At 39.9% G+C, this 27,956-nt stretch overlaps 2 protein-coding genes across 2 annotated transcripts in view; both read left to right on the plus strand.

Annotated features, from left to right (window-relative positions):
• LOC120500285 (cytosolic phospholipase A2 epsilon-like) overlaps window positions 1–550 on the plus strand; it is a 41,697-nt gene extending 41,147 nt beyond the window's left edge. The window contains exon 24 of the mRNA XM_039704930.1: window positions 134–550. Within this exon, the coding sequence (XP_039560864.1) occupies window positions 134–550 (417 nt within the window). The remainder of the gene's footprint in view (window positions 1–133) is intronic.
• On the plus strand, window positions 375–27,815 carry EHD4 (EH domain containing 4). The gene is made up of 6 exons (XM_039704936.1): window positions 375–847; window positions 8,491–8,667; window positions 13,124–13,221; window positions 17,373–17,785; window positions 20,570–20,734; window positions 23,196–27,815. Exons 1-6 carry the CDS (start codon window positions 612–614, stop codon window positions 23,733–23,735), a joined length of 1,629 nt encoding a protein of 542 aa, XP_039560870.1. The 5' UTR covers window positions 375–611; the 3' UTR covers window positions 23,736–27,815.
• The last annotated feature ends 141 nt before the right edge of the window (window positions 27,816–27,956 follow it).

Consider the following 27,956-nt stretch of genomic DNA (forward strand, 5'->3'; position numbering starts at 1 on the left):
CAAGGTGGCTTAACACAATGCAGGACCTAAGGTTAGATCTAATGGCCGTATCTTCTACACAAGTCTCACAGAAAGATTTCCACATTATAGCAAGATTTTTCACTGTGTTTAAAACAGTTGCCTGATGTCGTAGCTAAACACCACGGCGCTTAGTCACACGTTTCTTTCGCATCCAAAGACAGCAACCATCATCAGAAAAACACGAAAAGCATTTGGGCGATCCTACGCTCAGATCCGAGCTGTCAAAGCGTTTCCGGATTTCATCGCAACGGGCTGGGATTTTAGCGCAGAAGAGCAGCAGGCGCAATTAAACCTCCAGAGGCGGACTTGTGGCCAAAAAAAAAAAAAAAAAACCAAAACTTCCCCTTCAGGAAAGCCCCGAGCCCACCCGGCTCCAAGGGTGTGTAGTGCCGGGATGCGGGCCCCGCCCGGCGCGGCCGCGGAGTGGGGCGCGGCGGCGCTGCTGGCACCGCCTCTGCCCGGGCCGGGCGGGGCTGCGTGCGCGGGAGGCGCGGCGGCGGCTGTGGCAGTGTTTAGTGGCAGTGTTTAGTGGCTGTGTTTAGTGGCTGTGTTTAGTGGCAGTGGCAGTGCGGCGGGACGGCAGCGGCGGGATGTTCAGCTGGCTGGGGAAGCAGGGCGGCGGGCGGGAGCGCGGCGGCGGCGCCGACGTGGTGCAGACGGTGACCGGCGGGCTGCGGGACCTCTACCTCCGCAAGCTGCTGCCGCTGGAGGAGCACTACCGCTTCCATGAGTTCCACTCGCCCGCCCTGGAGGACGCCGACTTCGAGAACAAGCCCATGGTGCTGCTGGTGGGGCAGTACAGCACCGGCAAGACCACCTTCATCCGGTAGGTGACCCGCGGCCCGGCCGGCTCGGTCCTCCCGGCTCGCCTCCTGCCCGGGGTGGTGCCGCCTGCGGTCAATCCCTCCCACGCTCCGGCGGGTGCGGGCCGAGGCCGGGCAGCGCCGTGCCCGGGACCGGCGGCGGGGCTGGCGCTCCCCGCTGCCAGCGAGCGGGGCTCGGCCCGAGCCTCCGGGCTCTGCCGAGGGCGGTGCCGCTCCCCGCCCTGGTACGCGCTCTGTAGCTCGCCGCTTGCTTCCTGCTCAAGAATATGATGTCTATTTCATGTTCTGCTGAGAAAGTGTGACCCCGTTGTCTACTTCCTCTTAGTTCTTTTAATCCCTAAGTTATTTCAAAGGGAAGCCAGGGGCTTCGTGTTAAAACGGTGTGACTGCACCGGCCATGGGGGATCACTTCACCTTATCTCCTCCCCTTTCTTTCCCAAAAGTAGCTTAAGGCACAGATCGGATGTATCATAGAGGAGTAAGGTGGCAAGAGTTTTGGGCAAAAACCACGTGGTATCTGGAAAATCTTCCCTTCCTTGTGCCTTTATTTTGATCAATTACATTGAAGAAGCAGTATCACTACTAAGGCAGCTTAACAGTGTTGTTCTTGCTCTAGTATTTTCTGTCTTTCCTGTATTCCTTATTTCTGAGTTTCTTAGTAACTTATTTTTAGGAAGCTGAAGCATATCTCGGGTAAGCACAGTGCTGTGAATCTGTAGATATTTTGCATAGGTTTGTCCTTCTCACATGCCCCTTACAAATCAGTCTAAAGTTTTGCCCAACTCTGCAAGAGACACTGAGGGGTTACTTGGTTCACATTTTGACCTGCTTGTATCTGAAGTTTATTACAGTCCATCTGTAAAATTTGCAAATATTTATCTTTCAGTTCCAAAGATTACAGGCAGCCTTTCCGTAACACTGTTTTCTTTTTGCAGGGCAAAATACCTACCTCCCCTCTCCCCTGAAGATCGATGTTTACCTTTAATCACCTGAGAGCTTTTCAGATGTTTGCAGAACTAATCGTGTCTTTTCAGGTTTTACAACTAGCTAATTGAAAGTATGAAGTCGAACATGGTTTCTTTATTGATTATTACTGAACTCCCACAAACATATAATTCCTCTGTTGCTCAGAGGAATATTTTAAAAATAGAAATAGGGCTGTAATTAAAAGAAAAGAAACTTAGTTTCAGGATCTCTACAGACAGTAACAAGGTGGTGAGTGGTGGGAGGGGTTGTTGATCTGGGTTTTTCCAATGTTTGTCTAGGCATATTAATTAATTTTCTTCTTTAAAATTAGAGTTGCCCTGTTAGTCTGTATATATTTCCAGATCAGTGTCGTTACTTGACTTATGGACCAAGTTGGATGGGGAGAGCACAGGTAATACAGAGGGAGGCAGAATGGTCAGAAATAATGTGCATTGTACTTGTACTTTGAACTTGCACTGCCTGTTAGAGCGTTGTTCTGTTATTTCCAATTCTTAGAAAACTCTGGGTCTCCTCTCCTGTAAGAGTTTGCCTTGGTTGAGAACACAGGTTCTTGATTTATGAACATTCAGCTTTTCTGTCCGTTACAGCTGCTCAAAATTGAATGAAATACAAGTCAGTATTGTGCTTAGAAACATTGGTATTCCTTGCAGCACCTTAGGTGTATTTTTGCTACTGTTGCTTTGTGAGTAACTCTTCACTTTAACAATAAAACGCTGAGCAAAAGGGTTGATTGATACTGATGTACAGTCTGAATGAGAAAGGACCTATACTTTATTACAGCTCTTGCCAGCTTTTTTTAAGCATTTGTCAGTGCCAGATGAAGATGCCTAGACAATTTTGACAGAGATGAAGTTTTCAAAGATGGTTTCTCATGTGTTTTGTTAAAATACCTGGCTTGATGCAAGAGGTGGCTTCTACTGTGATGTGCCCTTCTTTTTATCCTCTTACCCCTTTCTGCTGTGCCCATTTTAGCTAGATTGCAGAGCAGTTTAATCTTGTACATGGTATTGGAGAAGACAGGTATTGACTGCAGAGCCCAAATCTGTAGCAGAATTATCTTTTATTGCTTCTAAAGGCTCTCACTATGCTCAACATTCCTTACCTCAGTGTTTTCTATAGCATAGATAATAGTTGGCTGAATCAGCATGAAAAAAAGCTCCACTGAATATGGGCAGCAACTTAGACAATAGTGTCACAGTGACTGTTACTCAAAATCCAATTTAGAGGAGAAAAAGAGCAAGAAAAGAGAAGTTCTTGTATGCTGTGTGCAAGACTTAGAAGAAGACATGGGAAAATATTATAGTGGCCAGGTCAGCCAGAAATACATTCAGCCTCTGGCAGGCTGAATCTCCCATGGAGAAATGTCATACCCTCTCAAGACTGTTATAATCCTGTATTTGTTCTAGATGATTTTTCTTAGGATGAAGTAACACTCTAGGGGATTTATTCCTCCAAACCTTTTAATAAGCAAATATGATTTAAATTTTAAATAAATAATTAAAAACTGCTTTTTGTTTACATTTCTTGACTTCAAGTCAGGAGGGCATATTAGGTCTACTTAAGTGTTTTATGTGTGAACATAACAATTCTACGTAGCTGTCAGATATTAATTTGGCATTTACTTTGATTGAGACGTTATCGTGAGAACTTCACATTTTCATACCTCTGACACATCCATATCCACCCAGTTCCTTCCACTAAGTATGGAAAACACTGATGTACCAGTGACTGAATGTCCCTGGGGATTAAGATATGGAAACAAACACTTCCAGGTTTCTAACAGCTCTTGTGTTTTTTTACTCAGTGCTGTTTATCCGCTTTGGCACTTGGAACAATGCAGTGAAACCAGTCAGTTTTGCTGTCTAAGGTGTAGTGTGGTGATAGTTTTATTCACTTATTTGACAATGCTGACAATTCAAACAAATACATCCAAATGTTAATGCTTGTCCAGTTGTGTTTAATGAACTGTGAGTGTGGTGAGAGATGATTGTTATCTTACATGTGAGCTGCTTGGCCTTGCAGTTTCTGCAATTGTCTCAATTTCTTGTGCCTGTTTTAGGGGAAAAAAAGTGGGGAAAGTGGGGACAGGAGAGGAGAATTGTACTGTTTGAAAAAGAGATAGGAGGTAGTTAATGCAAATAGGTAGTTTCTTTCATTCTGGTTTAGAAGTGATGTTTTTTTAGAGAACTTAACAACATGAGACAAACCAGAAGTAAATTCCTCAGATTGCCAGGCTGTGCTTTTACTTTGCTCACAGGTATTACTCAGAGGTTAAAAATTGTAAACTTCCCGCTAGTTAACTCAGCCAGAGCTGACTTTTGTGAAAGCACCCTTTTGTATGCATAGTCTGGACTCTGCAAGTAGTGTGCAATCACTTGTGCAGCTGCATCTCTTTCTTTGGGGGTGAAGTGGGAGGAAGGTCCCTCTTAACTTCTTTGGGTGAAGGCTGTAACTTCTTCACTAGCTCTACATGAAAGCTTTGGATTATTTAGAACAGAATTCTTACACTAAAGCAAACATCTGCTAGTTTTGCTGTGTTAAAAAAAAAAAGCAGAATACTTGATGCAGTATGTAGTATGGAGGTGAGCAGCCCTATAAAGGAGCCATGAGTGTATCTCCCAATGCATCACAGGGTATCCCTGTTCAGTGCTGCTCTGTCCGGCTCACTTGCTTTTGTGCATTAGTGTGGCCTAGCTAATTAATTTATAGTTCAGATGATAATGGATATCTGCAACTGTGAGTAACCTTTTCTGTGTCTGGGAACTTTGTAAACTAGTTCCCTGTAGTCTGGCTATACATCTTGCAGAGGAACCTAGATGAATGTTTATTGGCAAAGCTGAAAGGTTATAGCCCAGGTAAAAACAAAGAGAGAAGAATCAACAGGATGTCTGTTGTTTGATCTAGACTGTCTTTGGGGCATTGGCTATTTTTAAGCATTCTTCCTGTGAACCTTTTTGAACTTCTTCTCTGCTGAAAATTCCTGAGAAGAGCATGTAGTTGCAGATACTGAAAATCCAGGTATTTTCCTGTGCTAATGAAGCATTTGGTACAGAAACATTGGCAGCTTTTCAATTTGGAGGAGACTGCTCTTACCTTTTGTGTGGGTGAGTAAAACTGTTCTTTCACGCTGTGAAGTGTGATACAGTGCATTGTGGCCTAGCCCACCCCACAGCTCCAGCCTGCAACCAAGCACCACACAGCCACTCACACCCTGCACAGTGACATGGGGGGAAAATCAGAATGGTCAGAGTGAGAAAACTCATGGCTTGAGATAAAGACAGTTTAATAGGTACAGTAAAAGCATCACAGGCAAGGCAAAGCAAGGAATTCATTCACTATTTTCCATGGGCAGGCAGATGTTCAGGTATTCCCAGGAAAGCAGGGCTCTATCATACATAACAGTGACTTTGGAAAGAGAAAATGCTGTCATTCCAAGTGTCTCCTCCCTCCTTCTTCCCCTAGCTTTATATGCTAAGCACGATGCCATATGGTACAGGACGTCCCTTGGGTCAGTCGGGATCAGCTGTCCCAGCTGTGTCCCCTCTTAACTCTTTGTTCACGGGTGGGGTGAGAAGCAGAAAAGGCCTTGATTCTTAAGGCCTTGAATGTGAGTGCTGCTCAGCAGTAATGAACACATCCCTGTATTTCCAACACTTTTCAGCACATATCCAAAACACAGACACATAGTAGTTGCTGTTCCAGCCAAACCTATCACACTTGAGCACAGCCAGTGCTCAAGAAGAGGTTTATTTTAGTCTGTACTAATTCTTGATGTGCAATTGTGAGCCAATCTTAATGGAAAATACCTGTGCTGCAAAGTGATTTCTGTGTCTGTTAATAGTTGTACCAGGCAGAGCATTGTGACTGTTGGGTGGGGCTTGGTATTTGGAAGGAGGTCTTGCCTTCCTGGATTGTTATCGCTATAAAAGCCTGGTTTTTAAAGCTGCCTTTATGACATTAACTTGCGAGTATCATTGCAGTTCAGTAGAATTTTATTCTGGTTTAGTAATTTCAATAAACTGCTAATCGGAATGTGCACTATCAAGTTCAGAGCAGCAGAAGGAGATGCTGGAAATCGTGAAGGGTATTCCGTACTTGTAACTCTTTAGACGTGCTACAAATTCATGAATGGGCCATGAAATTACTTTTTTTAAGAATCTAAAAGACTGTCACCACTGAATTTCCATAATCATGCCATAATTTATGAGCTTATGATAGATGGCAATTATCCTGTTACCCTGAGGTGTCTTCTCCTGCACTTAGATCCCACCATGTAGTTTTCCTTGACCTGGGATGTGGGACTTCACTCCTGTGCTTCTGATTCAATATATGTAATTTACTGCTGCTCTTGGAGATCTCCTTGTATATGTTGTCTGTCACCTTATGAGTTGGTACCTCTGTCAGCAGAAGCCTGGGAATGACAATTTGTATCTACAGAAGAGCTTATTTACAAGTCACTCAGAGACCTCTTGTGTTTTAAAAGAAGGACAATGAAGAAAAGCAGTGTTTGAAATAGAACTTTTTATCATGGCAAGTTAAAAACTTTATTTTAGAAGACAAAAATATAATTGATATTTCAAAATCAAAGCCATGGATAACTCCAAGTTGGAAATTTTTAGTGGCTCTTGTGAGCTAGCCTTGGCATCCTGTTTTAGAGAACGCTGGTGTGCAATGATGTTCTCTGAAGAGCTGGGAACACACTTCTCGTGTTTCAGGTGTTTAGCTCTTTGCCACAACACTTGAAAATCCTGGGTTTCCATGAGGGCTTCAACTGGTGAGCAATTAAAGGAGTTTTGCTCTTCACTTCATTTAGATAATTTCATGATTTAATTTGTACAGTGAGGGATCTGCTGCATTTTATAAACCTGTGTGGGCAGAGAGGTTTGAGTGTTGTTTTATTTGCTTTTGGAGATGGGTCAGTTTTATTTCCCTGTTACTGTGCATTAGGTACAGCTTATTTTCAGATAAAACAGATTGACTTTGGCGTGTTCTGGCATGATTTGTCTTATGTTCCTCCTTCCTCAAAAGTTTTAGTATTGGCATTTTTTAATTTCTTTTTTTGGAAGCAGAAAGTTACAGGAAATCTCACGTAAAGCTCTGTTCCATGCTCTCTGATCATAGGTTGAGCTAATTGGAGCCAATTTGCTAAGACTAGTGGAAAACAGTCTTTGAAATATGTAACATATAATTAGTTCCTTAAATTCAGCTTCTGTGTCCTGATCTATAAAGTTTGGAAATGCTTGGGTACTTTATTTGAAAATAGAGATTGTTCAGCAAGTATAGATACTACTTAAAATGGTTTTTGCAGCAAAAGCAGCCAGCAAGTCCTCTCAAATCAGTATTGATTTAGGAAGCTATGGCAGAATAGGCATAGCACTGTTGGATTAAGTCCAGAATAAACCTTTATTAAAAGAGCAGCATTAATATAGATGCACTAAAATGTAACCAGTGCTGTTGCTGCATGCAGGACCACCACCTGTGCTTGCAGAAAAATTCTCATGTAAATTCTGTAAATCATGTTTTGATTATGTAAATAGTTAAAATATACTTGATTAAAAGTATACTGTGGTGTTTGGGGTTTTTTTTGTAAGAACTGCAGGGTGACATTGAAAACATTTTGTTTTAGTCTTGGGCACCAAGATGGTGCTGTTGTGACTGAGGACAATAACACTCTTGCTTTAAAGCTGAGCAGTGTTGTCTGTGTCTCTGTGAAGGATGGCATTGTCACAGAATGTGTGCTGGAGGGAGGTTTGCTCCAAGGACCTGGGGCTGCTTTTACTTCACACTTGCCATCCATGAAGGGATGCAGACAGATTTTTTATGTAAATAAATGCCCTGGTTCCCTTAAGTTTTAATACTTAAATACACACTAAATTCATTTCAGACCTTGTTGTCTGGAAAGTCAAGGCCCTCTGGGTATGTGTCATATCTTCTGTCAGTGAACTACTCAAGGGGAGGTGCAAGATGGTTTCTGGTGGTAGAGCCCTGCCTGACTTGGTGCCTTTTGGAAGTACTTTAGTGTTAGGCCTAAATTTCTGCAGATCTGACTTACTTAACAATTAATTTTTGATGTGCAGGTCAAAAGAAAAAAAAAATTCCTCACTCCCAAACAGATAAAATTTTATTGTCTCATAATGGTTCTCTTTGCCTCTGACAGGTTGACTTAAATTTAGTGAGATCAGATCATATCAAGTTGATTAAAGGGTTGGATCTGTCAGCCAGCTGAATCTGCTCACATGCAGCTTCAAACCATTCCCTTTTTGTACTAGCAGCACTGGTATAGATTTGAAAACCTAGTCAGAAAAGCAGCCGTGTGTTGTAGTGTAACTTACAGCACTTGGATCTTTGGTATAAGCATGCACTTAAATGGTTGAGGGAGTGCTTTCCGCACTATTTGTAAAGGGATTTACTTTTTCCTTTTACCTAGACGTTGTGAAAAACTAATTTGGTGCTCTTCCTCCTTCCCCAGTTAACAGAAATAATGAAACAAAGGAAAAATGTAATCTTAATGTTATAGAATATGCATATCTTTGGGAGTTTTCAAGCAAATTGTAGGTATTTGCTTTTGTCATGGATCCCAATCATTCATTCTTTTGGAATATTAAAGTATAAGTACAGCAATTATGTATAAATACATTTATGTGTTCTCTACCTCCAGGTACCTGCTTGAGCAAGACTTTCCAGGCATGAGGATTGGTCCAGAGCCTACCACAGATTCCTTTATTGCTGTAATGTATGGAGAAACAGAAGGAAATGTACCTGGAAATGCCCTGGTTGTTGATCCTAAGAAGCCATTCCGGAAACTCGGCCGCTTTGGAAATGCTTTCCTGAACAGGTGAGATCATCTTGCTTTCTGTCTTCTGATGATTACATTTTCTGATAATTTAAATTTCGGCATGTTCTGTTTTGAACAGCTTGGACTAAATATTGAAATGCAAGCAGGAATGGTGGCAGTTCAGGTGAATTAAATGAAAAAAGGCAGTAGTAGGTAGGGTGGCATTATGATACAGATAGTCAGTTATCTGAATAGAAAATAGTTGCTAAAACCAGTTCACAGAAAACCGTAGAAATGATCCACTGGGTGATTTACTTGTGAGCCATGACACCAGGCAGAACTCGGGATAAGTTTATGCAAAAATTCTGCTCAATAAAACTGATAGGTTAGTACTCTTTTTTAAAACTACCATTAAAAAAATAAAATAAAAGAAATTAGTATTTTCCCTTTGGTGCTGTCTTGTTCCTTTCCACTGATTTCACTGGATATCTTGGTATAGCTATTTAAAATTGTGAATTGCTGGGATATGTAAAAAGAGGTACAAGAAGGAAAAGATTTGAATGTGCCCCATGGATAATAAAAGCTCAAGCTGTTAAGTGTTTAATATTAACTACCTGGGTGTTCAGGTAGTTCCAAAAACCAGGGAAATAGTGTTAGCTTCTGCTGTGTATTTATAAAAAGGAAAGAGTTGTTCAGGGGCTGTGAACATTTTGATAGTAAATTTAAGTAGCATGCTGAATATTTTCAGTTGAAAGTTAGTTGCTAATAACTCCATTCCTATTGTCTGAGCAATCACCTTGTTTTCTTCCTGTATTTGATGGTAGCTTGACATGGAGGCCTCACTTTTCAAGCCAATTAATCTAAATTGGTTCTTTTTAACAATAAACTTTCCTGTTTGGCTGATAAATATTGGCATGCGTGTTAAAAGTTCATCATGTACAATTTTATCTATTGCTGTGCTTTTTCAAAGAAGAAAGTTTATAGCTGCTTACAGTTGGCTTGGCTGTCGCTTTGCAGAGATAAGAATATGTGCTGTGGGAAACTGTAGCCAAGTGCCATTTCAAATAACAATTTTGAGATGATTGGCTAAATTCTGTCTTCCAGATCATTATTCTGTTTCTCCCGTTCCTCACCATTGTGCTCTCTCTACAAAAAATTAATATATTTATAATTGAAAAAAATAAATTGTATTTTGCATAATATTGAAATATTTGCACAAAACATTTAATAATGGTATGTGTTTGTTTGGATGAGTGGTGGTGCAATTTTTTGCCTAAATCATCTAACCAGCTGTGTCAGGTTCTGACTGTTATGCAAGCAAAACTATTGGCTAGCTAAAAAGATGTACTTTCAAGTAACTGACCAAATTAATCCAGTTCTTTTGGTGACTGTGATATTGTTGTATTGAGGTGCTGTGAGCACCCTTATCTTCCCCAACAGTCACACTTACTCGTTAGTTATTCAGCAGAGATCTGGGTTCTTATCTTTTTCTAGCATTTTTCAAAACTTACCAACTCCTTCCTCTTTGTGACTTCACTTAGATGAAATTGTCTTAGGCTTCAGTATTTTTGAGTTCCTACCAGACTACCTGTAATCATAGTACATATTTTACTTTTCCTTCTCTCCTTTGCCATGCTCACAGTTCTTTTTATCCGATATTACATTTTGCACACCTGCCTTAATAGACTTCTCTCTGTTTCCCCCCACCCCCCTCATTTTATTTTTTAAATGGTTTTCCAATCCTAGTGTTTTGTTTTTTGGAGGAACTTAAGGCTATGAACACGTAGACTATGAAGTTCAGTATCCTTTTCATCCAAGTCTAACAATCCAAATGACAGGAAACAGGGACTGAGGTAATGGAAAAAATGAAGCGAGCAAGAACACGGTATCACAATCAAGGCTTGTACTTAGTAATTAGCTGCATTAATTTATTGATGTTGCCTTGCTTTTGTCTTTCTCCATGACCCCTTCTAATTGTCCCTGTATCTCACTGCTTGTGGGAGGTGTTCTTCTATTAAACTCTTACATATCCTGTATACTTTTAAAAAAAGTTGGGGAGGAAGCTGAAGGGGAACAGGATCTAGTGTGCCCTTGAATGCTGGTGAGGGAAGAATACTGCATTATACAGTAATTTACATTAAGGAAATCATGTAAATAAATTAGTGCTACTGAAGGGAACAGGACCTAGTGTGCCTTTGAATGCTGGTGAGGGAAGAATACTGCAGTAATTATACAGTAATTTACATTAAGGAAATCATGTAAATAAATTAGTGCTACTGAGAAAAAATGCATAGTCCTGGTCTATTGTGATGTGTCAAAAGAAATTACAGTAATCTCATTCATGCAACTGTTTTTGTAACACTTTTGTTTTTTTAATCTCTCATTCAGGTGGATAGTGTGTAGTTCTGTTTTTTGTGATGTAGCACTTACATGACCTGCATGAAGTGGTATGTTAAGAAATAAGTCTCAGCGTTGAAAAGAGATATTCAAATACCACTGTCATTACAGTTGTCTAAAATACTAGTGTGAGGCAAGATTTTTAACCCATCTTTCATCTTTATCTTATGGACATATTCTGAAAGCTAACAAGCAGTTAATTCTGAGTTCATGTTTCTATTTCCTTTGTGTTTACTCATGTGTTTATTTATCTCCTTCCCATTGCCACCAGTGACTGCTGCAAAGATGGCAATGTCTGCATTTCTGAGGGCTGTAATTCTCTATTTTATCTCATGGTCTTTTCCAGCTGTCCCAGTTCGGGTGGTGCCTGAGCCAAGACACTGCTGTATTGTTCAGCTGCATAACAGTGCTTTTCTTTCCATAAGATAGGCCTAGAAACTTCTTGGTGATACTGAACAAGCACTGGGCTTTCTAAGTTTGGATGAGAGTGATAAGAAAAAATATACAGGAAAATTCAGTCTTCAAATATACATGCAAGCTACTTCATGCTGTACATACTAGTGATGTATGTATTTTTGTAATGATTCACATGATTAAATGTGTTTTCTTTGTCACTTATGCACATCAATTATGCTTCCACATAATGTGTTTGCTTTGACATAGCACTGCCTTTAGGTTTTGGCAACTTCAAATAATGTAATTTTCTCAAATAGTAACTCACTACTCTTGCAAAAATGTTTCTTAAGCTAGTAGAAAACTTTCTAGTGTTATTATGTTTACATAGCCTCAGGTTCTATCAGGCTTAGATGGTTGCTGTTTCCTTATGCCCTTTTGGGTTTCAGGGAGAGGCAGGTGATGCTGCCATTTCTGTTTTAGCCAAGAAGGCACACTGTGTGCTTTTGTTAAAGGTTCGTTGCTACAAGGTCTCTTGCAGAACAAGGTGAAGTGAGGTGTTAGGACTTTTCTTCTCAATTTTCTTTGAATAATTTGTACTGTATGAAATACCATCTAGACTTTGATATAGTTTACATTTTGTATCTGATACTTGACTGGTTGAACTCTTCCTAACTCAGATTATCCAAGTCCTTAAAGGTCTTGTTTGACCTCAGCACGTCTAGAGTTTCCTGTCTGTGGTGCCCTGTTTTTTGAGGCAGTGTGCTTTGTGAAGCCATAGGTTGATGTAGGGCAGCCCCATCTTGGAGCTTGAGGCTGCAGCTGAACCCTGTGTGGGGCAGCCTCACAGGAGGAGGGTGGGTTAGTATCTTCAGCTGCTCCCTGATAAGAAGATTAAACTCTTATGCAAATCTCTTAAAGGCAGGTTATGATGAAGGGCAGTGAAGTTCTTCAGTCATTAACTATCACAGAAGCATCATTGTAGCTTGCAAGTTACTCACCAAGTGTTCTGTACAGATCTCAGTCCTTGTCAATTATTTATTCTTCTGTAATACCACCATTGAATTTGCCTCCTGTTGCAGAGGCAGGAGGTCATTGTTTAGAGCACACTGTGTGTAATTTGAACTCCTGCTTCTGGCAGTGTGATAGTTATGGCTGGGTTTGTGAGAAAAATACTGGTGTTTTTCACTGGTGCCCCAGCTGAGGAGAGCGGTGGGTTAGGGAGTACGGATCACTCCAACACTGCTAAATCAGGCGAGAGGGAGATGTGGCAGGACTGGAACATAAACATATTGTCAGTGTGGCTTTCTGCTTCCTTCCACTTTCAGTCTTTGAGTCTGGGCATGAGCTGGAGCAGACAAAGAATTTACTCTTGTGTGTACTAATTTTGGTGCTAGCAAAATGGGTTTGATGGAGTCTTTTCAATGTTGAATTTACAGCCCAAGTTGTCAACTCTTGCAAAATTTGAAGTCTTATCAGCACTTAGACGTACAGTTTTACAAGGTTTCCCTGTGGGTTTTTTGGGGTGTTTCTTAAGAAGCTCTCTTCATAATTTTTCTTAAACATGTATGGCTGAGAAACACAGAGGTTTGCCAGGATTCAGAAACTGTTTTGAGTCTCACTTGAGTCTTTCTAAATTCAGATATATAATGGGGAGCTCTCAAGTGACAATCTGTATGTGAGTTAGAGCTTTTGTTAATGAGTTTTTTTCCCTCCTTTCCTGCAGGTTCATGTGTTCTCAGCTACCCAACGAGGTCCTGAAGAGCATCAGTATCATTGACAGCCCTGGCATTCTCTCTGGAGAGAAGCAGCGCATCAGCAGAGGTGAGTTGCAGAGCACCAAGCTCACTAAATTTTTTCTGCTCTGCTGGACAAATCAGCATCCTAATCTCTGGGGAGCCTGTTTTAGTGGTACTGTATGGTGCTCTGTCCCATACTTTTGTACTGCAAGCCCTGTACAACCCATGTTTTAAGGCTGGATGTCAGCTTTGGAATTTTTTCTCTTGAGAGCTGGTGGGGGTTGGTATGTCCGTCATCCTGCTGCTATGGCTGCAAATGGCTACAGTTGCATGGTCTGTTGACTAATTAGTGCTTTGTCACTCCCAAGAAAAAGCCTTATTTTGATCATTTTAATTGCTTTCCATGAAGTAATAATGGCTCTTATATATACTATTGAAGTTCATGAATGAAGAAGTGTTTCATGATAGCTGTAGGTTGGTCATGTCTGAAAAATTTGGGTATGGGGCTATAAATAAGGTGGGTTTTTGTGGGCACAGCTGCTAGAGCTGCTTCTTAAGGTTGCTCAGTCATGCCATAATATAATACAGTCAAAGGAGGAAGTCAAATTGTAGAAGGAGAAAGAGCAAATGAGAATATTTTTAATAATATGAAAATTCTGCAGAGAACTGAGCACTGTTTATCAAGCTGTTTTAAACATTAGCCTGTCTTGAGAAAGTATTTAAACAGAACAGTGTAATGTAAACAACTTTCTTCCTTGCATTCTTCAGCTGTGTTTGAGTGCGTGAGGGTTTCTGTGGATTTGTAAATGGTACTGATGCAGGGTGTGGCTTATGCTGCCCTCTGTTTTCAGGTCATTGCTTAAGAAATGGAAACTTGTGTTTCATGTCTCATGTCATTCTTTACCATATCACACCTGGAATTTTTTTGAGGAAGTCCTGGTACAAGCACACTATATGGCAGCTGTGCAACAATAGCCTTGTCTTTATAATAAACTGACAGAATAAGGGACTAGCTTTTTAGGACTATAATCTAAATTATGCTTACCTAATAAACAGGTCTACCAGATGCTTCTGGTTTTTTTTGTTCAGTGATGTTTTGTCCTCTTTATTACTCATAGTCATGTAAAGTATTCATCATAGAGGAAGGTGCTGGTCTTTCCTTTATGTGATGTGTTGGTGAAATAGAGATGAACAGCATGAGAGCTCTACATCTCTGCAAGCAAAGACTTGAATGTTGTGAAACCAGAAATAAAACAAATACTGCGTGTTGGCACTCTGATTTCAGACAGGAAAACTTTAATGTATAACTAATGATTTTTAGTCCTGAAAAAATCTTCTCATGAAATGTCCACAAAATAATTAGATCCCAGTTTACACAGTCTGATAAAATCAGCAGTGGTCTGCTTTTACATTGCAGATTCTCACTCCCTTTTTCCTCCTCAGGTTAAAACTAGGTGCATCTTACCCCTTCTTTGCTCGTTAGATCAGGAGAAAATTATGTTTGGCAGCATTCAAATATCTGTTGCCACTTCCATAATAGTATGAAAGGGAACATGAAATGAGCCGAAAACTAGAGTATTATATTAATATGCCACTGAAAAAGTGAGCAATTATGTAACCAAATTTAAGACCATTGGGTAATGCTGTGGAAGTCTTAGACTTCCAAGTGCAGTACAGAACTGTTTTTCACTCCAGGTTGTGTTTCACTGGTAGTCCTGTGTTGCCTGAAGGACTGTGACTCTTCACCACCATCTAGAATTGCCCCTGTGATTTAACAAAACATGGCTCTTGTTCCCTTATTGTTCAGAAACTCCTTGTCTTGATGGTATGTGACTTATCAATTGTTATAGCCTAGCTGGCCTGCACTTTGATATGATAGACTTGCACCTAATTTGACATAGTTCAGTGATTACCTCAAACTCTTACCTGTTTCACAGGCTTTAGCTTGATTAGATTACATTTCATTAATTTTTTTACATGTGATAAAGATTGTCTTGAATGTGTCCCTTGTCATAGTTCTTTTATCAAAGTGTGGTTCTCCTGTATGCTGTTAGATTTAATAATGTTTAAAGTATGGTCGCACCAAATATGAAATTTTGGGAGTTGGCTTTAGAGCACTGTTCTCTCAGAGTCCCAGGCTTTGAGGGCAGGTTAAATAAAGGTTTCATACACTTAGGCATCACCATACAAGAAGTTATCTACAAATGCCTATGCATTTATTGCATGCTCATGCTCCATGCTATCATGATCAGAAATTACTACACTCGGCCTTGGCTGAAATACTGCATAGTCAGATACATTTCCTGTAAATGGCTTTTGGGCTGCTTATGCAGTTTGCATGTAAGTGGTTTTGTGGAGCATAAACTTGACTTGTGATGCTGCACATAGCAAGGTTTGTCTGACCTGCTTCCTGAAGGAGTCGGTCTGACTTAGACATATTTATGCTATAAGTCTAATTTAGCACGTTTTGAAGTTTGAGTTGCTTTGATGACTTTCTAAATTATTGTGTGTAAATGTAATTTACAAGATTGTACCAGATGTTTTCTGCTATCCCTGAATGTGTCTCTGTCAGGGAGGGTTCTGCTTTCTAGAAGTTTAGCTTGTGTCTAACATTGGTAAGCTGCAGCTTTTCGTATTTAAAACATTAGATGGAAGAATAATATTACAGGGCCTCAGTGTAAGACCTTGTCTCTTCGCTGTTGGTGTTTTTTTCCCATCTCACTAGCTACTGTTTAACTATTTACCTACAAGTGAATGCAACATCTGTATAATATTAAAATTTGACAGTCTCACTGTCTCACTAGGAGTAAGATGAAGTCTTCTGAAACCTAGAGGACTCAAATATTAGCTTTCATTTTAACATGCAGGAAGGCAGTAAAGGGACTATGTAAAATTAGAGGACATGCACTATTTCCCAGCATGCTGTATTTTTAACTCTGGAAAGCATCCAGACTGTAGATGAAGGAGCTGATTTCTTGAAGGGTCAAAAATATACACAGAGGGCAACATTCAAAGATGTCTCAAGACACACCTTTCCCGCTCCTGTTGTGGGCAGGAGGATGTGCCAGAAGCTTCCTGCCTGTCAGTTCAGGGGCAGTGCAAGTGGCTGGAGGAGAATGTGCAGATGTCTGCCAGCATTGTCCCCTGGGCAGACAATGCCTGTCCCTGTGCTGCTTCTGCAGCATCACTGGTGATGTTCACACCCTTGCAGACAGAAATGTCTGCGTGGGCTGCAAGATTTGGAAGGAAAAATGAGTCTGGCAGGATGTAGGGTGGAACCCCTTTTAGGAAGGGAGGGGGTGTTTCGTTCATGGCTGAGTGGTGGGAAGTTAAGGCAAGTGTTTCAAAGAGTATGGGGAAAGAGCTCAGGGGCAAATGGTTGTTGTTTTTTTTTTTAAAGCAAAAGGCTCCCAGTACATACTTAGCTCTTCCTTACTCATACTAGATGAGTCACATCCATGCCAAACCCAAAGCTTCATCACCAGTGGTGACTCTGCGGATTACATGTGTCACTTCTGAGTAAGGTGTTCCTGAATACTGTTTGTTGTGTGGATTAGGTGCCAGCTGAACCTGTAAAAGCATTTAGACAGGTGCTATGAATAGGCTTTCCTTTAGAACGTGATAAAGCTTGTTTCAGGTGATCAGAAAGGTCACTGCTCATGTTCTGTAACCTGTCATGTCCTCAAAGCCATCAGCAATGTTGTCACATTACTTGTAAATTGTACTTTTTAGTCTGCTGTGGAAAAAATAACAGCAAGTGTTGCAAGGTAAGGAGAGATGAGTTTGAAAATGGTTTTAAAATCCAAATACTCTGGTTGCTGGCTTGCACTGGAATGCTGCATTTGAACCATTTTCCTTGCTAATTCAGATAAGCAGTGCTACCAAAGTGACCAATATTGGTAGTGATGAAGAGAGATTGGGATTAGAGCCCCACAGCCCTATTTAGCTTGGGTGCTGTGCTAGAACCAGACTCCTGGAAAGAGGCAAATGTGGGTGTGAGACAGAAAAAAGGGCAGTGATAAAAAGAGAAGGTGATAATAGTGAGACTGGTCCAAGGAGATGCAGGATAGAGTTGTCCTGACCTCACTGTCCACAGATACTGTCCTCTTGAGTAATAAATCTCCTTTTTGCTCCCAGGCAGAGGCTGTTACCCTCTCGTTCTCTGTCCCCAACCCTATGTTCTCCAAGACTCACTTTTCTGAATGATAAGACCATAACAGTGTGTTCTTCCTTCAGGCTATGACTTCTGCCAAGTCCTCCAGTGGTTTGCTGAGAGGGTTGACCGAATCATCCTCCTTTTTGATGCCCATAAGCTGGATATATCCGATGAGTTTTCAGAGGCCATTAAGTCATTCCGGGGCCAGGATGACAAGATCCGAGTGGTGCTCAATAAGGCTGACCAAGTGGACACGCAGCAGCTGATGAGGGTCTATGGTGCACTCATGTGGTCCCTGGGAAAGGTGATCGACACGCCAGAGGTCCTGCGGGTCTACATTGGCTCCTTCTGGGCCCATCCCCTCCGGAACACAGACAACCGCAGGCTCTTTGAAGCCGAGGCGCAGGATCTTTTCAAGGATATCCAGAGTCTCCCGCAAAAGGCTGCTGTGAGGAAACTCAACGATCTCATTAAAAGGGCAAGACTTGCAAAGGTAAGAAGAGAAGAAAACAAAATTGAATGAGCAGTCTCTGCTGCTCTCAGTGTGTCATTTCTCAACCTTTCCTTTTTTTCTCTTGCTATAAAATGTGTCTTTTTAGCACAGTTTTTAATCTTGGATTGAATTTTCACTTTTTCAAGGAAAATATAGACACTTGAGGAAAGCTATTGGTAGAAGACAGGAGCTCTAATTTCCTGTGCAGTTATCAAAGCAAATGCATTTTCCTTGAAACATATTTTAATGTGAGCTACTAATCAGAAATGAAGAGGACTTGCAAATCCATCAGTATATGAATAGTTGTTTGGGGATGTGTACCTGTGCTGGCTTATTTAAATTTATGAATACGAAGATAGACTTTTGGTGGGGTTATTTTTGGGGGTTGGAGGGGGTAACGAAGGGGGCTGTTGGTTTTGGGGGGTTTTTTGTGGCCTGAGCTTTATGGCACCCTCTAGAAGTTACTTCTGTGAAAATTCCATTTAAAATCACAATAATGTTGTGTTAAAAGTTGCTCTGATCCCAGAGCAACCTCAGATCCATTCTGTTTTGTAAATGTTGGCAGCATTTTGTTTTCATTTGTTACAATCATTTTGGCATTGAAGGAGTGTCAGCTGAGTAATTTTTAGATATTTTTATGAAATGTAAAATAAAAATTGATAAAGGTACACAATACACAGTGGTCTTAGGGGTATGTTAGACAGTCCCGGAAGGGGAATAAACTGTTTATCTGCAGGAAAGCAGCAATGTAATCCAGTGTCATTTTTCTGCCTTCCAAACTGCTCTCAAAGTACTGACAGTCAAAAATCGCTTTTACAGCATTGAGTGTGGGATTTCTTTTACCCCATTTCTGTGCTACCCTCTTCTTAATGTTTTCTAAAGCCTTTACAGTCAACGGAAACAAAAGCAAACTCTTTAACATGCTGTCAGATTTGGGCATTAGGGCTTTTTTTTTTTCTCCCTAAGTCCTGTGACTCACTATCCCATTTTGAAGATGGGGACTGTTCTTATCTACAAGAAACACATGTGCATACTGGCAGACCTTAGGCCACTTAGAATACACATGTGAAACTGTTAGTGCTTATGAATTATAAACATACTTTTCTGGGTTTGATAGAAATATTATTTTAGACATAATTTCCATAAAATTACTTAGAATTATTTATAAAAGCTCTTAAAAATACCCTTACTGAAGCCATTCTGTAATTCTGCAGAAATAAATTCTATATCTATACTCTATAGAAAATTTCATGGCTTTATGCTTCTTTATCTGGAGTTTTTTTCTCCTCTACAGAAATGTAAATTTATTTGCGATTAAAATGCATACACTCTTTTTAAATATAAGGAATTGTCATTGTGTGAAATTTGTGAACTTAAATTATTGTAGCCAGTTTTTATGTGCACATCTTTTCTTCTAAAACAAACTTTTTTTTTCTGTTTCTTCCTTGACAAGGCAATGAATGGGAGAGCAATTGCCTTGTGCAGATTGTGTAAGTTTTGTGTAGAATGCTATAATACACATTCTGTCATGGTTAGGTATTAAGTATTATACTTACACAACACCAGGGCAATCACTTGTTTTACTGATGCTTTTTAATGGTGATTTGTCTTACCCTAGTCTTCAGAATTTCACCTGTTTATTGCTCAACAGTTTGATAGGCATATCTAATTTCTAACTCCTTTTTTTTTTCTGTGTGTGTGAAAATTGTAAATTCTGTTTTGTGGATAGCTATGCTCTTTTTAAATTAACAAGGCCTGAGTTCTGTAAAGACATCCTGTTGTGGAGGTCATTTGACTGCAGTGATCCCTCAGTAGTCAGAGCTTAGGACAGCATTACTTCTAAAAGAAGGCTCTGGTACCTTCCCTCTTGTGTGCAAAATGAGTATCAATGTCCACACAATGAGCTGGACAGGTGAGCTCACCTCAGTTAGGAAGTGCAACCACTGTTTCTGTTCTGGACCTGATCGCTTGTTCTGTGGCCAAGCCAATCTTTTTGGTGGGAAAAGGTGGAGAAGAGATGAATGGTTCAGAATAAAGGCATAAGGAAGGTGGGCAGGATGGATATTTTGATGGCAATGCAAGAATCAATGTGTTTAAAGACATCCTAAATTAATGTCTTTCCTTATAAGCTGGAAAGGCTTTGCTTCTCTCCCTAGGGCTTCACAAGGCAGCCGTGGCATGCTGCTCCTGTTGGAGCTGGATGCTCTGTTATCTGCACAGGTGGCTGCATAAATACAGATTGTAGGTACTCACTTATCTGTCAGTAAATAGGCAGGAATGCAATATCACTTCAAATAAATTGCTCTGCCACTTAAGATACTTGGAGGAATTATTCCATTGATGTCCACAATGGCTGGTGTGGCAAATGGCTGGTGTGACCTACAGATCATACAGATGGACCAGTATGGCTGGAGCTCTGTGTATAGTGTCAGGACTTGGGGTTTGTGGTCTTGCCTTTTCTCTTGCTGTTGGTACTCACAGAATGCTGTACCAAGCTTCTCCTTAAAAGAGCAAGTGTGCATCTGTGTTTCCTTGAAATGTGTTTCCTTTCTCTCTACCCCTCAAAGGAATGCTGAAAGCAGCAAAAGCTAATAATAACGAACAGACAGCTAACTGTTCTTGTAAACACGAAGTTCCAGAAACCGTAGTTGATAGTGTCTTTCCTTAGGGAAACATATTTCAGTTTCTTTTTATGACTGAGGTGAGGAACACCACTGCTAAGTGTTGGTAAACTGCTAAATGTTGGTAAACAGTAGTTTTGATTTCAGTTTTGCTTCTTTTTAGGTTCATGCTTATATCATCAGCTATCTGAAAAAAGAGATGCCCTCTGTGTTTGGGAAAGAGAATAAGAAGAAGGAACTGATCAACAAGTTGCCTGAGATCTATATACAGCTCCAAAGGGAATACCATATCTCAGCAGGGGACTTCCCTGAAGTCAAGAAAATGCAGGTAAGATGGTAGATTACCATTCCACTGAAATATCTCTTAACTTAGTAGCAGAATTGCCAAATTGGAAAAGGTAGAATAGAATATCTCAGCATTACAGCTCAGGGTGTAGAGCAGTTGAAATGACAGTCATTTGACTGATACGACATTAGAATGACTTGGAAGTGGTACAGACCAAAAAAGAATGGTAACTTGCTAAGTGTGCATTCACTGATACAGGACTACACAAAGACTATGAAAATAAGGAATAAAAATATCTGACCTTCAGTCCTTTTAGTCAGTGCTTGGTCTCTCCTGGCAGAAAGTACTAAAGGCTTTATGCAAATAAAATGGCAGTGAACACTCATAGGTTACGGGGCTTCTTTTGAATCCTAAATGTGGGTATATTTGTCATTTTTGTGATGGTATCAAATATTTGTGTAGGTGAAGATATCTTTAGCCATAAGTTCATTTTTACGCTACTCTATTCCTGTTCTTACTGGTACTGTTTCCCAGTGAGTAATAAAGGCAGTGTATTACTTGAATAGTCCAGCTTAAAACCTCTTGCTTCTTAAAATAGTCTTTGGCTTTTTTCCTGTCATATTAAGATTGTATTCTGTGAAGGAAAGAGAGAAGTTCTTGGTTTATGCTGGCAACTTATTTTTAAACACCTTTTGCCTCTTCCTCTTTTGGGTTTTCTGCAGTCTTTCAACCAATTTTTTGTCACTTTCTTGCCTATTTATTTCTGTTCTCTGATTGGAAATGAGTTAGAAAATATCCCAGGGAAAAACACCTAATGTTTTGTTAGTGATTTCAAGCATCAGTTGGCAATTTTTGTATCTCAGATCATAGGCTTCTTAAATGGCCTTTGAATTAGAGGATAATTCAGCTTGAAAGCTGAAGAACAAGAGATCAGGAGCCTGCAGTTTGTTCTGACCATGGACTAGTCATGAGTGTGATGGAGAATGTTTCCCAGATGTATCATTCTGACAGCACTTGTGGTACACTTGCACAGCTATCATCAGAAGTGATGGTTGGCTGATTATCTATAGAAAGTTTATTTCATAAACGAAAATATTTAACCTGAGAATCAACTATTGGCATGAGATGGCAAATCACAGATGAAGCACAAGATGTATTTTAGCTAAGTTTTCACAGGCAGTATTGTTGGAAGGGTTTCATGAGTTAGGCTTTGAAAGGGGATTTTGTGGCGAAAGTTGACTCTTTCTTCCCTTGCTGCTTTTGCTTGTGATGCAGAGTGAGAAAATGAGAGATCTGAATATTGAAACAAAATTTGGATGAAACTTTTTCAAACTTACAGTACATGTCAGTTAAGCCTCAGCAGCAGATGGCAGCAAATATGTAGAGGAGATCAGTCACTTCTGTAATGAGGAACAAAACTGTGAGAAAGCAAAATTGTGTGAAAACAAAATTGTGCCAAAACTAGTAGCAAGTTGATCTTTATTTCCTGAGATTTATTGCCCTACATACATTTATTCTGATCAGGTGCTGTAAATCAGGTGACTGTGTATAAATGTCACCTGAACAGAGTTGTTGGCTGACTGTTTTTACCTCATGCTCCAGGTTTATTGGGCTCATGTCATGATCATTTTGATATGTATAGGAGCAGCTCCTTGAGGTGATAGATGAGATTTGTTAAAGTAATTTAACATCATTTTACAGAAGGTGGGAGTTGGTGGTGGTGGTGATGATGTTTGAGTTTTTTAACCTTTTCCACTGTAACTTTCTCTTCCTGGCAAGCATTTTGCATGTATAAAAAATTTAGTAATTGCCTAAAGCATTTTTAATTTTCTGATGCTGTGGTGTAAAACATGCTTGGGCTTGTGTTGGGATAGTACATATCACCTAGGTAAACATCTCACTAGTGTTAGGATGAAAACTCCACAAATTCTGCAGGGAGCATCTGACTTCATGAGTTCTGGCAGCGCTGCTATAAAACACTGCTGCTGTTATCTCAACTCAGCTTTTCTTTATTGGTAAAGGACACCTTTTCCTGACCTAACCACAATCAAGAAGTCTAATCTATAAAATCAGATCAGTCCTGCAAACATTTGATTTTATTTTTAACTCTGAAGACTTGCATAAGTGCTAGCAGGTCTGAGGACTTACTTGCACGCTTTCTTTGATGTTTGAAAAAAAATCATCAAATTGTTACATGCTGGGTAACATTCATCAACTGCTGTGGTTTTATCCACTGCACTTTGAAATTTGTATTGTAAATGCAATTTAATAAATAAGCTCATACACTGTTGCAAAATTGTCTTAGTGTGCTTGATAAAATATATTGGTTGTATGGTACATGTGTTTTGTTTCTCCATCAAGAGGAGTTCCAGCTACAGAAACAGTTTCAAAAGATACTTATTTTAATTGAATTATTAATTGATTATTTTAATTTTAAGCCCATTCTTTAAACTTTTCAATGTATTGGAATTGTTTTTAATTACTGTCACTGTATCATTCACAGGAGCAGTTGGAGAATTGTGATTTCACTAAATTTCATTCTTTGAAACCAAAGCTAATTGAAACTGTGGATAACATGCTGGCCAACAAAATTGCCTCCCTGATGAACCTAATCAGACAGGAAGAGAGCAACATGCCCACAGAGATGGTGCACGGTGGAGCATTTGATGGCACCATGGCAGGACCTTTTGGCCATGGATATGGGGAAGGTGCTAAGGAAGGAGCTGATGAAGAGGAGTGGGTTGTTGCCAAAGATAAACCTGCTTACGATGAGATTTTCTACACTCTGTCACCAATCAATGGCAAAATATCTGGAATTAGTGCAAAGAAGGAGATGGTGACTTCTAAACTGCCCAATAGCGTCTTGGGGAAGATCTGGAAACTTGCAGACTGTGATGGAGATGGGATGTTGGATGATGAAGAGTTTGCATTAGCAAAACACCTCATCAAGATTAAACTGGATGGATATGAACTGCCGGGCACACTACCTTCCCACCTGGTGCCACCATCTCACAGGAAACCTTTCCAGCAGAATGCAGAATGAGCAATACAAGAAGAGTGAGGATTTTGAAATTCCCACAGGAAATGTGCTAAAAGTACCAAAATTTGAAGTTAAGCTTAGATCCATAAACCTCACAGCACATTTCACGCAAGCTACTGAAGTTATAAGCATGGCAGCAGGGAAACATTCGTGTCGCTGTCCCTGCTGACCTTCACTCAGACATGCTTATCACAAGTGCCTTATAATAGCTGTGTCATAAGGTGAAAATGTTTCTGTAATCCTGTGTCCATGTCTTGCTGCCTTCACAACCATAAAGCAGAAAAGACCATGCATAAAATTTGCTGACCTTCACCAAACCTAAATACTTATCAACCCTGTCTCTAAACTATTCTAAATAGCACACTGAAGCTCAAAGTGTTAAATTCACCTGAATATGCAAGGAATATTTAGATGCTAAAAATGTACTTAAGCCATTGAGTGAATGTAAGTATATCTATAGTCTAAGAAAAGGCTGATATAAAAGGAAATCCTTTTCTTTCTTTTTATTGTTCAATTGGAGTTAGAAAAAAATAGAAGAATAATGAGGAGAGTCTCATAAGTGCTCAGAGTATAAGCAAACTTGTTTTAAAACTTCAGATTCTACCTAGAACTGCAAAATACTAAATTTTTTTTCGATCTGTCATTGTGTCTTATCTGAAGAATAGCTTCTTCAGTTTTACAAAGCACTGTATATTCAGTATTATCATTAGAAGAACTGAGATCTCTTTTGTTCATTGGATTTATAGTTTTCTTTGCAGTTTAAGCTTAGCTTCTCTGCAGACCATGAATTTCTGAATGGTTCAAAGTGACAGCAGAATGGTTTCTTAAACTGAAAAAACCATGTTTGCATTGAAATTATGCCTCACTTTCTGTTCAGAAAAGGTGTATTGCTCAACTTCAGCCTCCTCAAAGCACATAAAATTGTCTTGGGTTATTTTCATTGGTATTTAATTTCTATTTACAGCTAATTATACAGTTATGTCTGTGTATTTTTTAATATATAATATATTTAAGAAAAAATTTTAACTCTTTGCCAACACGTGGCTGACAACCACAAAACAGAGATTCAATTCTCATGGTGACAGATTTGAAGGATGGGGAGGCTAACAGGACTGTATTACATTGACTGTAATAAATGACAGACTCATTCCTCCAAATATTATTCCTTTATTGAAAACAATCCGTGAAAGGAATGGATGCTTAATAAACATTTATTTTCCAGCAAAACACAATCAAAGTTGAACATACTGTCTGCTTACAACTGATTTTTATCAGTACCTTAAATGAAGGCAAGTCTTTGGCCCTGTGAACTTGAGTCTTTCAGGGAGGGCCAGTTCTTTCCTAAAATCAAATTTGGCAGCCACTTCTGATCTATGTGTATGAGCAGGAATTGACTTGTATTCCATTTGTAATAGGAAAGACCCTACACATCAAAGGTACTGTAGTTTTGAGCACTTTCTTGTTAAGTCTCAGTAAATGGCAGCAGTAATGCCTTCTGAGACAGAGCAAGCCAAAAAGTGCTTTAACATCCCTGCAGTAGGGGTGGGGAGGAAATAGTTTGGATATTATCTCCCAGTTAAGGTTCTAGTCACACTTCCATGTTCAGTTTTGTACGTGATCTAGGAAAAGCCTCAACTTCTTTTTCCAAATCATGTATTTGTAGGTTGTCAGGTTCAATACTTCACATCTTTCTGGACCTCTCATCTTTCTGTATCTGTTCTATTCTGCAATGCAATTTCCATGAACTTTGTCAGGGCTCTTGCATGGGAAAACAATGATGCTATTTTAAGTAATGGCAGAACACCACCTTTACCTTGCCAGGTTTCTGGGCCTGTATCAAGGATGTCCTGGCATAGCTGTATTGTTCTGAGGACTTGATTTTTTTGGGTTTTTTTGTTTGTTTGTTTGGTTGGTTTTTTTCATTCTTAGGTGTTTTTCCTATCATTCAAGCATAGCAACTTTATTTCTGTTAGACCTAAATTAGGAGCCAAATTAACCTTAGTGCATCTCTGTGCACTTTAGTAGAGCTGTGAAACTTGACACTGAGTCTACCTGTGTGACTGTACATCTGCAGAGTAACTATTTTCTATGTAATTTATTTTTGATTGAAAAAAAAAAGTAGTCTATAGATATTGCAGGTGTTAAGAAAGAGAAAAAGGCTGCAGAAGTAGTAACGTGTGTTTGTTTGTGGGTAGTGTCTGCAGTCAGTACCACTTCATACACTACTGACCAGCTTAGTACTAGTGACTAGCTTAATCAGGAAAGGCACCAGGAGAAAGAATGCAAGCTTGTGTATTGTGACCACTGGAGTGTAGGCAAAGCTGAGAGGATCTGGGAAGCTGCTGATTTTCCAACTCTGCCTTACCTCCCTTTGCAGCAGCACAGGGCTGCAGCAGGGGACTCCTGCCTGAGTTCCCACCACATGTAGCTTCCAGGGGTGATGCTCCAGACATATTGGAGCCATGTGATCCCATGCCATTAGAAATATCCTCCTTCGTTGAGAAGAGCAGGATAGTTTCAGTGGTTTTATTCTATTTTTCTAGTTTTGTTGGTAGTAAAATGGAGAACACGGGCTGTTCCTCAGTATCTGTGACAATATGCTAGCTTGGTCTTAAGGCAAATTGAAATACATCCTTTTGATAAGTTAAAAAAATTTTGCCTAGATGGGGTTGTAGTATTTTGCTTTGTGTTCCTGTAGAACTTGGAAGATGAATGCATGAAGCATGTATAGGAGTAGAGGTGGATTTTCTCCAGCTGTGTGGAGAAATAGGAGTGTTTCATGGTTGGCATCCACAGCTACATAAATCTATCTCTAGGTATGTGGTACAGTGAAGTAGCATCACACTTAGATGATAGGAATAAAATACATTTCATGGGAACTTTAAACAGCAGTTTCTTGCACAACTAAACTGATTGAGTAGATTGCTATTGCTCAGGGGAGGGGTTCCCTTCTCACTACGTCCTCACAGGTCCATGGGCCTCCCCCATTTCCCTTGCTGGCTGTCTGCAACCCTGGTCAGTTAAACCAGCCACACACAAGTGTTTGGATAATGTTCTGGGGAGTTGGTGAATCTGTGTGTTAGAAGCATGAGAAGTGAGCAGATTGCCTTCTCTCAGGATAGTATGCTCTAAGTAGTTATTTCAACAGCAGTATGCGGTAATCGTTGGTGTTCAGTTTGTTCCTAATGTCTGCTGAAGGAAGGTGAAGATGTTGAGTTGGTTGGACGTTTTATGCCTAGGATTTTAATAACATTTTCTGCAAGATTATTCAAAGCTGTCTGTAATTCATCCTGTGAAATCTGTGCCCACTGATGTAGCCTACTATCTTAAAGTAAAGTAGAAACTGCTGCTTTTAGATTTTCTCCAACTATTCCACAACACAGTTTCAATTTACAACCTTAGTTCTATTCCTTCAGAAATTATGAGTTTTTGTTGCAGATTGGAACAGAAAATGTGGGGCTACAGTTCCTAACCACAATACAGGACACTGAAAGACTTGAAAGCTGTGACAGCTTGAAATTGGAGAGTTTACAAAGATTTTGAGTCAGGGTGAGGTCCCATTTGTTAATTGGGTGTGGTGTGGATTTGTGTGGAACCTGGTCTCAAAGCAGCAGGTATGTGGTCCCTGGCTTTCAATATTTTATGCCAGCACTTGAAATGCATCCTCTTTTCTTTCCATCACTTTCTTCCCTTCAATATGTGCACTCATTTTATGGATCTTTAAGTTGTTGGATCTCAAGCGGAGTTTGACGTGTATGGTTTGATGGATATGTGTAATTTAGCACTGAGGAATGATCATGAACTTAGTTTTCTATTTTACATGCTCACCTTTTCTAATATTTTTGTTAAACACTGTTTTCACTTAAAAGGCACTCTGATTTTTGAGGAAAGGCTTGATCTGTGCAGTGTGCTTCAGTTTGCCCAACTAGGCAAACTAAGTTTTAAGTTCATTATTGTTGCACTTTTATTACACAGTAAATTCTTTGCAGATACTGTAATATATTTTAATATGCTTTGTAATCATTTTTAGAAAGCAGTGATAAAAATTGCTGATTTAATAAACTAATATTGAACTACCTGAGATTCTGGTTTGTATGCTTCTTTCTGGAAGATAATCTTACAGTGATTTGTATTTTGTAATCCTACTACTTAAGGCTCATAGGCAGAGTAGCTATTTGGCAAGCTGCTGATTTCCCACCTCCATTTGTGTATCCATAATAGTTT

This window comes from Passer montanus, unplaced genomic scaffold (assembly GCF_014805655.1).
Source record: "Passer montanus isolate IOZ18808 unplaced genomic scaffold, ASM1480565v1 scaffold18, whole genome shotgun sequence".
NCBI lineage: Eukaryota > Metazoa > Chordata > Aves > Passeriformes > Passeridae > Passer > Passer montanus.